The sequence below is a fragment of the Stegodyphus dumicola genome, chromosome 1 (genome assembly GCF_044657685.1).
Source record: "Stegodyphus dumicola isolate Sdum_Otavi_A_Nest chromosome 1, ASM4465768v1".
Classification (NCBI taxonomy): Eukaryota; Metazoa; Arthropoda; class Arachnida; order Araneae; family Eresidae; genus Stegodyphus; species Stegodyphus dumicola.
Window position 1 is genome coordinate 3803410 of NC_140768.1, and position 15376 is coordinate 3818785.

Sequence of the window (15376 nt, forward strand, 5' to 3'; positions counted from 1 at the left end):
TCTAGTTTCCTGTCGGAATGTAAATTTTAATGACGTTGTAAGATTTTCACTGTGTAAATCTCAGTTACTGTAGAAAGTGACGAAACTTAAGAACTAGATAGCGAATAATCGCTTAAGTTCATGTGACAAGAAACAACAAGATGGAAGGGTAACTAACCCTTTATTATTCCAATAAGATTTAACAAAACTCCGCCTTGAACTGTACAACCAAAGCCGACGCTTGGGCTTGAACTTAAGAGACTAAGAATTAAACTAAAACTAAGATTAACTAAAGAAATATAGACGAAGCTATCAAGGCTCTGAATACGGGCGAGCTTTAATAACAGCTTTGGGAGAGAGAGAGAGTGGCCAAAAGGCAGACGCGCGTAAATCAGAAACTCTGATTCTCTCTCGCTACAGGCCCACCAGCGGCCAAACGGTAAAGTCGCTGAACACTGGTAGTTCGGTCCGAAGTTCGAATCCCGCGACCGGGCTGGCTGCATGGGCGTTTTCGTGGTTTTCCCTATGTGTAACGTGTATACGAGCCAGTTTCCCTTTGAAAGTCCTCCACGAAGGCGTCCCTCCCTTTAGGCAGATAGTCCTCGAGGCTTTGCTATAATCACACACACACACACACTCTCTCGCTACAACCAAAGAACTTCGCGCTTAAAAACCGCTCTTACTCATTATGTATTCAAACGTGATTCTAAAATTACGTTCTGGCCAGAAGTAGTAAGTTGAAGTTAAGAAATTGACAGGAAAGAAACTTTAACTTAAAATTTAACTGTTAATAAAATTAACATAATCCTTACAACGTAGTATGCAAAATCTAAGTGTGTTCAGAAGCAGTATTTAAGCTGCGTTTCAAGAGTTCTGGAGGAGTAGTTAGCAGAGTTATTTCCGAGTTTATGCTGCGTATGCAGAGTCATTGAGCGAGTATACAGAGTCAGTGCGAGTAGCGAATATGCAGTCTCTGCGAGCATGCAGAGTCATTTCGACACCCTTCAAATTATATTTATGTTCTAGGCCCGGATTTGTTGTGTGCAGCTGAATTAGCAGTTTAGATAACTAAGGAGCCAATCGTTTAGCTATCCTAATTTATTGGGATTTTACTTTTCCATTTTCTGTTCGATTTAGTTTAGCCACAAGGCGGTGGTGAATTGTGAGTTTGTTACGTATATCTTGTTATGTTAGTTCGAATAAAAAGGTTATTTAAACCTTCTTCTGTAGTATCTATTCTTCAAGACAGCGACGCAGTCTACATGTAGTCTACGCAGTCTTTCAATGTAGGGTCTATCGTGAATGCTCTCGAAAGGAACACATACTATACGTAATTTTGTATTTCAATTATATCAAAGAAAAACTGCAATTATGAAAGAATATATGCTGAAGAACCAGCTAAGATTCATTTAGCTATTTTATTGTTTCCCCCTCTTCTTCCTTATTTTTTCACCACTGAGCTCCCCCACAGCGTCCTAAACTGTCTATACTCATTATTATTATTATTATTATTATTATTATTATTATTATTATTATTATTATTATTATTGTTATTATTGTTATTGTTGTTATTATTGTTATTGTTATTATTGTTATTATTATTATTATTATTATTATTATTATTATTATTATTTTGAATAATGCATTACGTATTTCTTCACTAATATTGACATTTCTCAGTGAATATTGATTTAATAAATGAAGTATTAAATATATAATGCATCTTATGAATGATGTGTTGATGTATACATCATTTAAAATAAATAATGCATCTTATGAATGATGTGTTTAAGATGTACACATCATTAACGAGCTTCAAAATTTCTCGTCATTTAGAACAAAGATTAATTTGTAACGCGAAAAAGAAATTTAACATTTGAAATGTTTGGCCTAACATTCAGCAACTAATAAATAGTGTAAGATTCAAATCCCGATTTTGTTAAAATATAGGAAATTCAAATTAAAATTTGAGTGAAAGTAAACTATAAAATTTAAAATATCGTTACCTCTGACATATTACTTTCAGTCTTATTCACACACAACAAAAAAATATAAAAAAAAAAAAAAAAAAAAAAAAAAAAAAACTGAAATGTTTCAGATTTTAAATTACGTCCAAAGGGGCGTTTTTAAACATTTTGTGTGTTACCTTTCTTTATTAAATATCATGTTCCTCGCACTTAAACCATAAGATCCAGTGCAACAGCAATATCGCAAAATAGTTTTAAAAGGAGCATATCTTTAGAATTTCCGATACAGAGACTCACGCGCTGGAGATAAAAATGTTTTTTCTGCACAACGTTGCCATTGCTCGCTTTGAAATCCTTGAGTTTGTTAATCAAAAATCGTCAAAGTTTTAAAAAATAGGAAATCGATCATAAAACAAATTTCAAATTTCAAATTTGGTCTTCCACATGCTCATATTCGTTGGAGGATTACGTTATTCAAAATTCGATGACTCTATGTACCGTTATTTTATGACAATGTGAGAAATATACATACATTTACGCAGATTTTCATTATTTAATTTCTTCAAATATAATGCAGGACTCTAACATTTTATGGCAACAGTTTGAAAAGTGAACCGACATTTATGAGTCCGACGCAAAATGCCAAAACGAAACTAATAGTCCTTCGGGATTCAAATCCCTTTGGACTAATAAATAAAAAGTAAATAATAATAATAATAATAATAATAATAATAATAATAATAATAATAATAATAATAATAATAATAAGAGCACTTTTAAGTTCAGTGTTTTTTAAAAATAACTAATTTTTGAGACAAATATAACATTTTAGAATTATCTAGCTCTGATGATTCTTATATTATCATTCGCTAGTATTATTAGAATTATTTTGCATTGGCATAATAATATGGTGGGTTCATGGACATTCCATAGCCCTTTTCATGCGTTGTGAGGTTTAACGACAATGTTGTGTTTCATTTTCACTAAATTTTGAAGCGTAGGCAAAACCAAACATCTTCAGACAACTTTCTTGTAAAAAAAGAATGTATTATGAATAATAAATTACATTGCTACAGATTTGTTTGAGTATTCTTCTTTTTTTATAGAATGGAACAAATTAATTTCTTTTTCACTTATTCCTATGGAAAAAATGTTGTTTCGTTTAACTAGAGTCGCATTACAAACAATATCCGGAAACAAATTATTCTCGTTAACCAACTCTTAAATTAACTCTGGTCTTCTTCGAGGTTATCCGTTTGTAATTACATTTTTATCGTAATTTTGTTTTCTTTATAATAGCAGCTGTTTATAATTGTTCATAATAGCAGCTGCCTGACATTAGTCGTAGTTTTTTTTTATTGCCAGCAAATGTGAAAACTTTTGTTTCTAATTGGCTTTCAAATCACGCTTTATCCCTCTGAATTAATTAAAATTATTTGGAACTACGTAGTACATAATAAACAAAAGAATAGTTGCCACTATGGTATTGTAAATCTGTAATCTTTTAGGGGAAATGATAGTGAAATTTTCAATAATGTGTAATTAAAAACCTTATGTGTTAGTTAAGTAAATGTATACTGGATCTCCCAAGATACGCATTTAAGGATAATAATCTTATTAAGAATTTCTACTTGCCAGTGAAGAAGACGATTTGATAGTCATGAGGCCTCTGGTATATTGCATCCACAGAACGAACAGACCAAGGAAATCCTCTAAAAAACACATGAAAAGGAACTGGATACCCAGGTGCGATCTCATTGCGATCTGAGAAGCGCCAAGTGTGCTGCAAAAAAGATAGATAATAGAACATTCAATTTAGTTTGAATTACAGTTTATTGCAAAAGTATTAAGCTTAAGTAAGTTGCATTACAAACTCATAACGAATATGAGCAAACTAAGAATTTTGCGATTAAGTCGTGTGCATTTTCCATCGATATTATTGCACAGATATTAATAAAATATAACGAGGTACGTAAACATGCACGTTCTCACGATTAGAATATTATTATGCTTCGAAACGAATTTTTTGCACTTTCTCTTCTGTGATTGAGTACTTAAAAAAAAACCTAGCACAAAATATATGATTTTTTTTTTTTCAAACGGAGGGCTATCCAACGTAGCATGACACGAAGAATATGCATACTATATGAGGTATCTTACTTAACACAAGAAGTCACGATTTTATAACACAGATTTAATATTTTAAATTTATTTCACGTGTAGAATCATTAGGATATCGAAGCAAGAAACATAAACAATATGCAGTGCCTCGAAATACGGGATCTCCTGGCTTCTAGCCGAACGTGCTTCCAGTTACACCACGAAGGCATGCAGTAAGGCGGGAGAAAATATCTTAAATTTTCTGTCACCTAAACGCAAAGATGTAATCGCCAAATCCGTTTTGAGACGAATTATCATCCAGCACATGTAGATTCGGGCGACGCTGTAGAGTTAATAGAAGCAAAAAACATAAAAATTCCGCGATACCTTTGTCGGATTCGACGTCGAGGATTGAGGATGAGATTGACGATTGAGAATGAGATTGACGATTGAGAATGAGATTGAGAATTGAGAATGAAATTGAGGATTGAGGATGAGATTGAGGCTAGAAGATGAGATTGAGGATTGTGATTGAGATTGAGGATGAGACTGTTATTATTAGTCATTTTAATTTATTAATTATTAGTCATTTCACTAAGTTTCTGCAGGTTTATTAATACTTTTTTTATTTCTAGCTACTACATGCTAATAGGAAGGAGAGAGATGAAGCACTGCGGAAGTATACTGAAAGGAAGAGAGAAAATTTTACTTAAATAATTGCAACAAAGAAAGGCCTGTTTATTATCGAAAACGCAAAGAAAAAAAAATTTACAAACCTGATTCCATCAACTGAAAGAAAGTTTCAGTCAGATGTTCATGTTGGTCGCAAGATTTTTATAAATTTAAAAAAAGAGTGGAAGAATAGAATAAAAAAATAGTAAAAATCAACATTCAACTCAACGTTCTGTTAACATAAAGTTTTAAGTCTGTTATTTACAAAATAAATTCCATTTCTTTATCCTAATGATTTTCAAAGAGTGAAAGTTCATCAAGACAAAGTAATACTTCAAAAGGTACCGCTGTATTCGTTTGAAAATATGAAAAATGATACAGGTATGGCTCATATACCTTTTCAACGTACTCTTGTGAATTCCTCTGACGTTTCACCTATCGATTATGCTACCTTTGGTCTTTTGAAAAAAGCTCTTTCTAACAGCAACCCCACCACAAATGATGGACTCTGGAAAACTGAGGAAGAGGAATGGAATTCAATACCCATGGAAACATTACAAAAAGCCCTTCTGTCATGGAAATCACGGTGTAGCCTTTATAGTCTAAAAAGGGTTATCAGATCAAACATTAAAATAATAATTTTAAGCATTCATTAAACTGTCCCGAAATCGATCTAAGAATGTGTAAACATCATCTGTACCTTACTTTTCTGCGTGGCACTTCATTGGTAATGCTTCTATTGTCATCCTATAAGGTATTTCTCCCACCTTCTTAGCGTGAATTTGTGGTGTGGTGGTCTGCACGCTGGGCGCGTATTACCATAGGTCCGTAGTTCGATTCCCGGCAAAGGCGTTGCTAATTTCAATCTATCTTCCAAAAATACTTAATGTCTGTACAAGTGGCGCCCGAACTATAAGGCTGTTGGATGATGATTCTTTAAATAAATTACCCAGGATTTGGCGATTGGGTCCCCCAGTCACCCACTCTTTAAAAGGGGTAGTATATAAGGTATTTCTCCCGCCTTCTTGGCATGCCTTCGTGATGAGGTTGTCTGCACGCTGGGCGCGTATTCCAGAGGTCCGTGGTTCGACTCCCGGCGATAGCGTTGCTTCTCCTGCTTCCAAAAAATACCTAATGTCTCTACAATCCTTTGTAGGCACTTGGGACTAATCTGCATTAGACGTTATAAAATTTTTATCACAGAAGAAAAAAAAAACGTGCAAGGATCCGTAAAATAAAAAATAATGTATGTCATCATATTATTATCAAACTCCTTATGTGATAACTTCTTTAAAATGGACAATCTTCCTGAGAAAATAAGTAAAACAACAATATTAAACATCATATCTTTAAGATGAACGTCTACACCAAATTATCCAGAAAATCTGAGTGATCGGTTCTAGTAAAGGTTAATGCTGTTCTAGATATTTTTTCGATTCAAACGATAAATCGGAAACTAAACATATATACCAAATATAGATTTCCCAACAAAGGTTCGTATTCTTTGAAGGAAAATTTTAACGCTATTTCGTTTGGCAGATGCATATCAAATCACACCGATATTAAAATGCTATAAACTCCACAAGAATTAAAAATTAGATATATGATCTTTAATAATCTAACAACGAATTTTACTGATAAATGAGAAAATGACCTGAAAGCTGAACTTGAGAGTCGGAACAATTTTTTAAATGAGCAAATTAAACGCTGCGATAAACGGTTGTTTCGGTTATTACGGTATTTGAGATTTGAGACGTCTTTTAAAATACATTTACAAATTAATTAATTTTAAAGTTTTTCTCCTTGTATTTCTTTACAAATTATGCATATATATAATTCTACTAGAAAGCCAGGCGGTCATACGAAATGACCGCTGTTGTAGATATTATAAATTGAATTAAAATGATTTGTGCAAAGGTGTCTGCTGATTCTAACTGAATTACCTAGAGCAGGCGGTGAGGACGCCTCTCTGGTTACTGCCCCACGGGGTTTCCCTCTTCTACTTGCTGAATTGCTTAAAGTAGAGTGCAATGAAGGAAACTACTGGCGGTACATTTCTTAAGAGCCACCGCTAGCTCAATAAATAAAGGTGATTTAAATAATAAAACGTTAATTCACATGTCAAAGGTGACAACATTTCTTGTGTAGATCTTTCCATCATTTTTAAGCTCGCCTTGCAGAGGACCATCCATTATTTTTAATTTTACGTCCGTTCTTTCACTATCTCTTGAACAGGCAACATAAAGTTGATCGTGTCCAAATGCAGGCGCAGGTAAAAAAATGCCAACACGCTTAAGCGTTTGGCCCTGAGACTTATTGATGGTCATAGCAAAGGCGAGTTTTACAGAAAATTATCTACGTCTCAACTGAAATGGCAACCCTGTGCCGTGGCAACTTCCCCCCATCAGTTACGCAAGCAACCAATAAACTATCGGCGACAAACAGACACTTAAGCCGCATATATTTATATATATGGAGTAAAGAAACACCATCTCCTCCGAAACGGCTGGCTCCCGGGCTTAGGGAAGCACACCATTAGATTCTGCAGGTCCGTGGCACGCCATTTTGACCATTCGCGTCTTCGTGGGAGTTTAATTAGCCGATATATTAATTAAAAACTAATTTTCCCCTACGTTTTCCCTACATTTTCCACTTTCTTTCTTGGGTTTTCCCTATTGGAGGGATTAGGCTACGTGCCAAATTATTTTTTCTCGAATATCTACGGAACGGCGCCGAGTTGAAATTCGAGACGCGTATCCTCGCATTCCAAAAAATTCTCCGAATCCATAGATACTGTAATATCTTGTTATTTAATAAATAAAAATAATTATTGTTGAAGTGGCAATGCCGTATTTGTATTAAACCGTTACTCAGCAACGTGAGATATTGTTTTAAAAGATTAGGATTCTGAAGATTTTTGCAGCTAGGAGTAGTATTAAAATTTTGCCACTTAAGAATTGTATAAAATTTGTCTATGAAGATCCGTGAACTAGAAATAAAATTTATGTTCTAATAAGAAGATTGCCTTTGTAAATTACTGCAAAATACATTACAATACCGTTCTAATCTTCGTACGACTTTAATCGGTTGAGATATTAATTAAAAACTGCGGAAGCGTTAATTTTCGCGCTCATTTTTCCCAGTGGCAACAATAAACTATCGGCGACACACACTTTAGCCGCTTATATATAAAGATTTAACAATAGCATACTTTTTAAATATTTTAATATTTTTGTATTTATACCATTTTACATTAAAACTGCAAAACAAATACTAGAACTTTTAAAGTTGAAATTAGCTTCGAGTTGGGTTTCAATATACTCAATAGCTGATGCGTTTGGAGTAAAAACACACATTATATTTATTTAAGGAGGAAAAAAAAGAAATATTTATAAAATTTTTAATTCCTTTTAGTTACAAGCTTTTTAGATTAGTTTTTAGACCGTAATCCTAATTTTCTAGATTTCATTTATAAAACTTTTTCGGGGCAGGAGGAGGAATGGAAAATTCACAAAACGAGTCCGTAGTTCAATGTATTAGAAGGAATTTAAAGTGAAGAAACTCACCGAGCCTTTAAATACGAACAGCTCTCCCCTCACAAGTGAGGCAGCATCGATAGAACCATCGCACAAATTAGGTGTCGCAGGTCTGGGTGCTTTTGTTGGCGCCTGGGTTGAAAATCTTGATCGACTTGTACTCATTGTATAACTAATCGTAGAATCTACACCTATTGAAAATTTCACCATCAGTACAATAAAGAGGAATATACCTTATTTTTGCGTACAGAGACTATGAAAATTTAAAAAGTAACACATGATAGTAAAAACACATGTCGGATAGCAAATGAATTATAATTTTTCATCCAGTTCTCATATAAGGTATTTCTCCCGTGCCTTCGTGGTGTAGTGGTCTGCATGCTGGGCTCGTATTCCAGAAGTCCATGGTTCAATTCCAGACGAGAGCATTGCTCATTTTTCATCCGAACTAAAAAGGTGGGGGATGACGATTCTCTACACCAAGGATTGGAAACCTACACTGGGTCCCCTAAAACCCCAGTCGCCGTTTAAAAGGGGGAGTATATAAGGTATTTCTTCCACCTTCGTATTGTAAATAATTTGTTGTAAATAATCTTTGTTCAAGTTACTCAATGTGTTTTCGTCAGATGACTATTGGACATCATAGCATTGATCAAGGCTAAGTCCCGCCCACTAGCTAGAATCAAAGCTAGAATTATATCGGCGTCCATCGAGGTTAGAAAGTGTTTATCTTCTTTGTTTTCAGATATGCATTTCTCTGTTAAAATTTCTTTCCATACCCTCATACTATTTCTAGCATCCTCTCAAATCTCATTAGCGACACTTTAATGGCTCTACCTTTTTTCATTTGTGTATTGTAGAGACATTAGTTTATTTTGAAGCCGGAAGATGTGAAAAATGTGCAATAACCTCCGCGGAACTCGAACCACGGACCTATCGAATACGCGCCGAGTTTGCTGACCACTACACCACGAAGGCGTGTTAAGAAGGCGGGAGAAATACCTTATATACTCCCCTTTTAAAGGGCTATTAGGGATTAGGGGACCCAATCGCCAAATCCTGGTGGTGAAGAATCACCATGCACCACCTTTTTTTTGTTCGGGCACCATTGTAGAGATATTACATTATTTCGAAGCAGGAGACAGGTACAGGTACAGGTAGAAGCTAGGCCAGCACCTCCGTAGTACCACAGGTAATTGAGGTATTGCTGAACCTAGCTAACTGTTAAACTTTCCACCCCAATTTTAAGAGTGAACCTCTCCGGGGGTGGTCCGAGGTTCTCCCGCCCCTCTTTTTTCTACCATCAACCACTTGAGAGGACTTTCTGAGATAAATGAGTTCTGGTATTAATAGTGTACACAAATCATATTGAGAAAAGACTGTCCTTGAAAAGTTCAACAACTGATGCTTCCAAAAGCAGAAATGTAAGAATAAATGTCTTTTCTAAGGCGGAAGGTGTAATAAGCAAGTCTTTGGAGCTCCCGTCCATCAGCATTGCGTAGATAAATGAAACGAAGCAGGAGAGATGAAAAATGAGCAAAGCCCTCGCCGAGACTCGAACCACGGACATCTCGAATACGCGCCCAGCGTACTGACCACTGCACCACGAAGGCATGCTAAGAAGGCGGAAGTACATACCTTATACAGGAGTATAAGGGAATCCAACCTTACAGTACTGGAAAAAGAATGGTTTTTGTTTTCATCATCTCTTGAAACAGGACATTATACCGTATATATTCGGGGCTTAATTTCAGCAGGAGGTCGGCTGAGCTATTTCTTAGTTGTCAAATGAAATTGTAATTCTACCAAAAACCGAAATTAACGGACCATTAGTGGTCCATTATTTTATTTAATTACTTATTATCAATTTAATAATTTATTAAATTTATAGTAATTTTTTAAAATATTTTAATAATATTAATTATTAGTTATTTTACTCATTTATTTACTCATTCCCCTTCCTCCTGACTCCCTTTCATAGGGTTAAGGAACTTCTAATTTCAGAAATTAAGCCCTGCGTGTGTTCAAGCCATTGTCAGGTCAAAAGCTGAACATTATTATCGTTAGAAAATGGCACTGGTTTTGCTGCAAATTCTGTGCAGATATCAATGAATAGTTATGACTGTTATTCACAAAAAGAAACTACACTACAGTACCTTTTAAATTCAAAATTGATTTATTCACTAGAAGTAACTGAAAACATTTCTTGGCTATTATTTAGCATTTGTTGATATTCAAAAGACTTTCTTCCATGATCCTAATACGCAACGATATTTGCATTTGTATCTGTTACATTGTAGTTCTCATAAATATCTCCGGAAAAGAAGTTATTAGACAGATATGATTGTGAGTTTTAGGAAAATTAAAACAATCTAAGTAATTTTTCACACCATGCGTTAAATTTTCAACAATATATTTTGTTCCATTTCTTTTAAATTACAAAATGAATTTAAATAATTTTCACAGCATAAAGTTAGAAATAAACCTGAAGATCACACCCTGTTGATTTTTCTGAACTTAGAGTAGTAGTAGTCGTTGCTGTTGTTGCTAATGCTCACTTGTCTGACCTATAGTCAGCCCAAGCCTATGAAATTCTTCGTGCCAAGGAGCGCAAGTTTACGCCTGTCATTGGCAACAGCCTTGAGCACCTTACAGTGCGATTTAGCTCAGTCCCCCCTCCCCCAATTTTGACGAAGACGGGTCTGACGGGGGGATGGGTCTCTGGGGTTTCCCAGCCCTCTTTTCCTATCACCATCCTCTCGAGAAGACTTTCGGCTCGTCCCATATTTAGAGTGTCCCCATACTGCATGGACACTATACACTCTCCGAAATTCGAACCCGGGTCTTTCGCCACTACGGAGAGGATTTACTCACCAGTTCGACCGGCTTAAGCCCAACTCGCCGCTATTAGTACTTTAACTAGTTTAAATGCTAATTGTTTCTGCTTCCCAGTCACCAAACATTTTACGTAACTATGTATGCCTACTTAATTATGATTTATGTTTTGTATCAATTTTGTTCTAGAAATGGACTGGTTGTAGAGTCATTAGGTTAATTGGAAGCAGAAAAGATGAAAAATATGCAACCGTCTTCGCCGGGAATCGAACCACGGACCTCTGGAATACCGGCCCAGCGTGCTACCGTTACACCACGAAGGCACGCTAGGGAAGTGGGAGAAATACCTTATATACTTCCCTTTTCAAACGGCGACTAGGGTTTTAGGGGACCTAGTTGCCAAATCCTGGGTGTGGAGAGTCATCATCCACAACCCTTTTAGTTCGGGCGCCACTGTAGAGACATTAGGTATTTTTGGAAGCAGGCAAGATGAAAAATTAGCAACGCCTTCGCCGGGAATCGAACCGCGGACCACTGGAATACCGGCCCAGCGTGCAAAACCACTATACCACGAAGGCACGCTAAGGAGGAGGGAGAAATGCCTTATATGGTTACTTTTGGATATTATTCGAAACTTCAAAATTATTCTAGAAGGGGTAGGGCCTTCGGCCCAGGTACCCTGGTGTACCAAAGCACCGTTCCACTGGAGGCCGGCACAGCAGTCAGAGACGTTAAACACTGTACCGGTTGGTCGACCTTCGAGTATTGAGTCTCACTAAATGAAAATCTAAAGCAATTTGAGATGTAATTATAAAAAGTTGCTTAAGTTATAAGGTATTTCTCCCGCCTTCTTAGCATGCCTTCGTAGTGTAGTGGTCTGCACGCTGGGCGCGTATTCCAGAGGTCCATGATTCGATTCCCGGTGTAGGCATTGCTCATTTTTCATCTTGCCTGCTTGAAAACCATTTCAATGTGTGCGGTATATATGAGTGGTATTTCGTATTTTCAGTCATTATAACGTAAAATTGCCATGTGGCGGTGGTGCTATAAAGTATCACAAAGCACTCTCTTGCTCTACTTAGCATTAACATATGTATTGGTATATGTATAAGCAATGACTGATTATGTCGTTATTCATTATCAATGTTTACATATTTGTATAATATTTTCTTAATTAATTTGTATGACACAAATTAGTGTCCTTGTAAGATTTTTGCCTGTAAGGTAAAATGTCAAATACGAATTGCCCATTATCTGTACAAATTGTCCCTATACTTAGTAAAAAGTTAGCTTATGATTTGGTATATGTATATGCAATGACTGATTAAGTAATTGTAATATTTCTATGTAGCATTTTGTGCATTTTGAATTTACAATGCATGAATGTACTTGAAGGATTTAAACTTAAAACGGTAACATGTAAAAATGAGTAGCGCATAATCAGCAGAATAATGTATAAAACTGCTGCTACTCATTATCAATAATTGCAATTTGTATTTCGTAATCTTTCACCATTTTGTATGACATAATTAAGTGTAATTGTAAAACTTTTTTTTAAAAACAGGTAATACGCCAAACACGTGTAGCCCATAATCTGTACAAATTGTTAATACTCTTAACAGGAGTTTACATGTGTATGTGTTTGTGTATATGTAATGGTAAGTTAAGTATATGTATTGTATCCTTGCAGCATCATGTATGATTTGAATACATAATGCATAAGCGTACTTGTAGGATTTAAATTTCAAACAGTAATATGTACAAAGTGAATAGCCCTTAATTTGCAGAATAATGTATTAATTGTTATAACTCATTTTCAATGTCTGCATATTTGTATTTTGTAATATATATCTAAACAACATGACATATATAAGTGCAATTGTAAGGTTTATATTTAAAAGGTAATTTGTCAAATACGAGTAGCCGCACAAATTGTTACTACTATTAACCAAATTTTGCATATGTATGTTATTGTAATAGACCTACTGTTTGGCGGATAACCAGGTATCTTTAATGTCATAATTCTATAATCTTATTGTGATCAACTATGTAATTGTATGTTAACCTATGTAAAGATTCTGCCTTTGTTTGGCACTGTACTTTTTATTCCTGGAAACAAATTAACACTGGACCTGGCATTTTGGCTTAGAGTATTCCTCGGGAGCACTTTGGTCGGCTGGACTGCTACCCGGATGAATAGGGTGCTGGGTCTGGGCGTCTGGTGCGAGTCTCACGTGTGGCCTTATTCTGGCCTTGCTCTGGATATTGGAGGACGTGGCGCTAAACCAATTAACCATAACGGTAAAGGGATGGTGCCCACGTCCCCCGTTCCTAATCCTAATCCTAATCTTGCCTGCTTCCAAAAAATGCCTAATGTCTCTACAAAGTCAAAAAACAAGCAATTACAACTTATATTTGTGTTCTATTCATTAAGTATGAATCGTGTTCCACAGAATGGCTTCAAAATAAAAACAGAAAACAAATAATTAATTGTTTTTGCCTACTTTCTGTGAAAGGTCTTTCGCTCGGAGAAGCTGTAATCCCTTCATCATCATGGGATCCGTACCCAGGTGTGATTTCATCACTGTCCGTTGGCTGAGATGGGTAATTATCACGAGGATCATATGTTGGTGCATCCCAAGTGTCACTATCGGTTGGATGGTAAGAATCATCTTCAGTAACAACGTCAGTATCTTCAGGATATTGAGATGCGTCCTCTGTACGCGGATAATAGGAATCTGTGTACCCATACAGCTCCTCATCTTCAAACTTCGCATCTAAGACTTAAAACATAAAATTTTAGATTAAAATCCAAACACGTCTTATTTAAACACAATGAACTGTTTAACTTACTACTGACTTAACATTACTGAACTTAATAGGTGAGTAATATTTGAATTTGTCCAATTGTCCGTGACTTTTTGAAAACATATTTTATCGCTGATGGAAAGGTAGCATAGATTTCATCAACTGGATTTAATCATGGACAATTACATCAGTATAAATCTCGTATTATCCATTATAAGAATGAAACTTTAAAGGTACTTAACCCAGCAATAGGCACACCACAACTTTCTACTCGTTTTCAGTTGGTTTATTTTTGCATTTTTCTGCATCTCTTGTACCACAGGAATTATTTAGGAAGAATTCTTTGTATATATTTCGATACGTTAAAAATAGAGAGAGGAAAAAATAGTTGGTTTAAAAGTTGCAGAACAATAACACACATCTCTATATGTGAAACAACATGAATGACGAGGATTGAAAACATCTTGCGCAAAATAACATGACTCTGAGCAGCATCTAAACTATCAATTCTATTTATCATGATATTTTGGAATTTAATGTATCGCAATGAGTTGCAGACTTTTATTCCCTTCTCCATGGAGAAATCATAATGCACGTACCAGATGCTGTTATGTATGTTACTCGAATAGATTTTTGTTATTTTGCTGTACATGGATATTTGCGTAAAAGTATTTATAAATCTGTTGTATTTAAGTATGTATGCAAGTATCATTCTGAATTTTCCTTTTAACATGTTTTTAAGGAGATTTTATTCTGTAAGGATTATGTTAATTTTATTAACAGTTAAATTTTAAGTTAAAGTTCCTTTCCTGTCAAATTCTTAACTTCAACTTACTACTTCCGGCCAGAACGTAGTTTTGGAATTTGCTGAATATTTAATGAGGAGGAGCGGTATTTATACCACGAAGTTACTTACTGAGTCAGAGAGAATCAGAGTTTCTGATTTACGCGCGTCTGCCTTTTTCGCCACTCTCTCTCTCAAAGCTGTTATTACGCACGGCCGTACTCAGGCTCTTGCTAAGCTTCGTAGTCAAATAAGTTAAGGGGCCAGCTCAATCTGAACCTTGATAGCTTCGGCTATACTTCTTTAGTTAATCTTAGTTTTAGTTTAATTCTTAGTCTTTTAAGTTCAAGCCCAAGTGCGGGCTTTGCTTGTATACTCCCAGGCGGAGTTTTGTTAAATCTTATTGAAATAATAAAGGGTTAGTTACCCTTCTATCTTGTTTCTTGTCACCGAACTCTAGCGATTATTCGCTTATCAGTTCTTAGATTCCTCACTTCCAACATTAACTTAGAATTCCAAAGTGAGGTACTCTACAATTCTTTTGCTGCACACTAATATTTGGGCATAAGTATTTGTATGTTAGCTGTATTTAAGTATGTACGTAAGTATTATCTTGCAATTTCTTTTTGGCAAGTCTTGTGTACACCTATGCCTTACTATTCAGTTTATTTTAATTTCAATCCAGTAAACAATGT

General features: G+C 35.4%; 1 protein-coding gene across 1 annotated transcript in view; it reads right to left on the reverse strand.

Annotated features, from left to right (window-relative positions):
- The window catches only part of LOC118192175 (matrix metalloproteinase-14-like), a 40712-nt gene that overhangs the window by 6214 nt on the left and 19122 nt on the right, over positions 1–15376 (reverse strand). Inside the window, exons 5-7 of the mRNA XM_035363076.2 lie at positions 13594–13872; positions 8285–8445; positions 3582–3729 (exon numbers count right to left, since the gene is read on the reverse strand). Coding sequence (XP_035218967.2) covers positions 3582–3729; positions 8285–8445; positions 13594–13872 — 588 coding nt within the window. The remainder of the gene's footprint in view (positions 1–3581; positions 3730–8284; positions 8446–13593; positions 13873–15376) is intronic.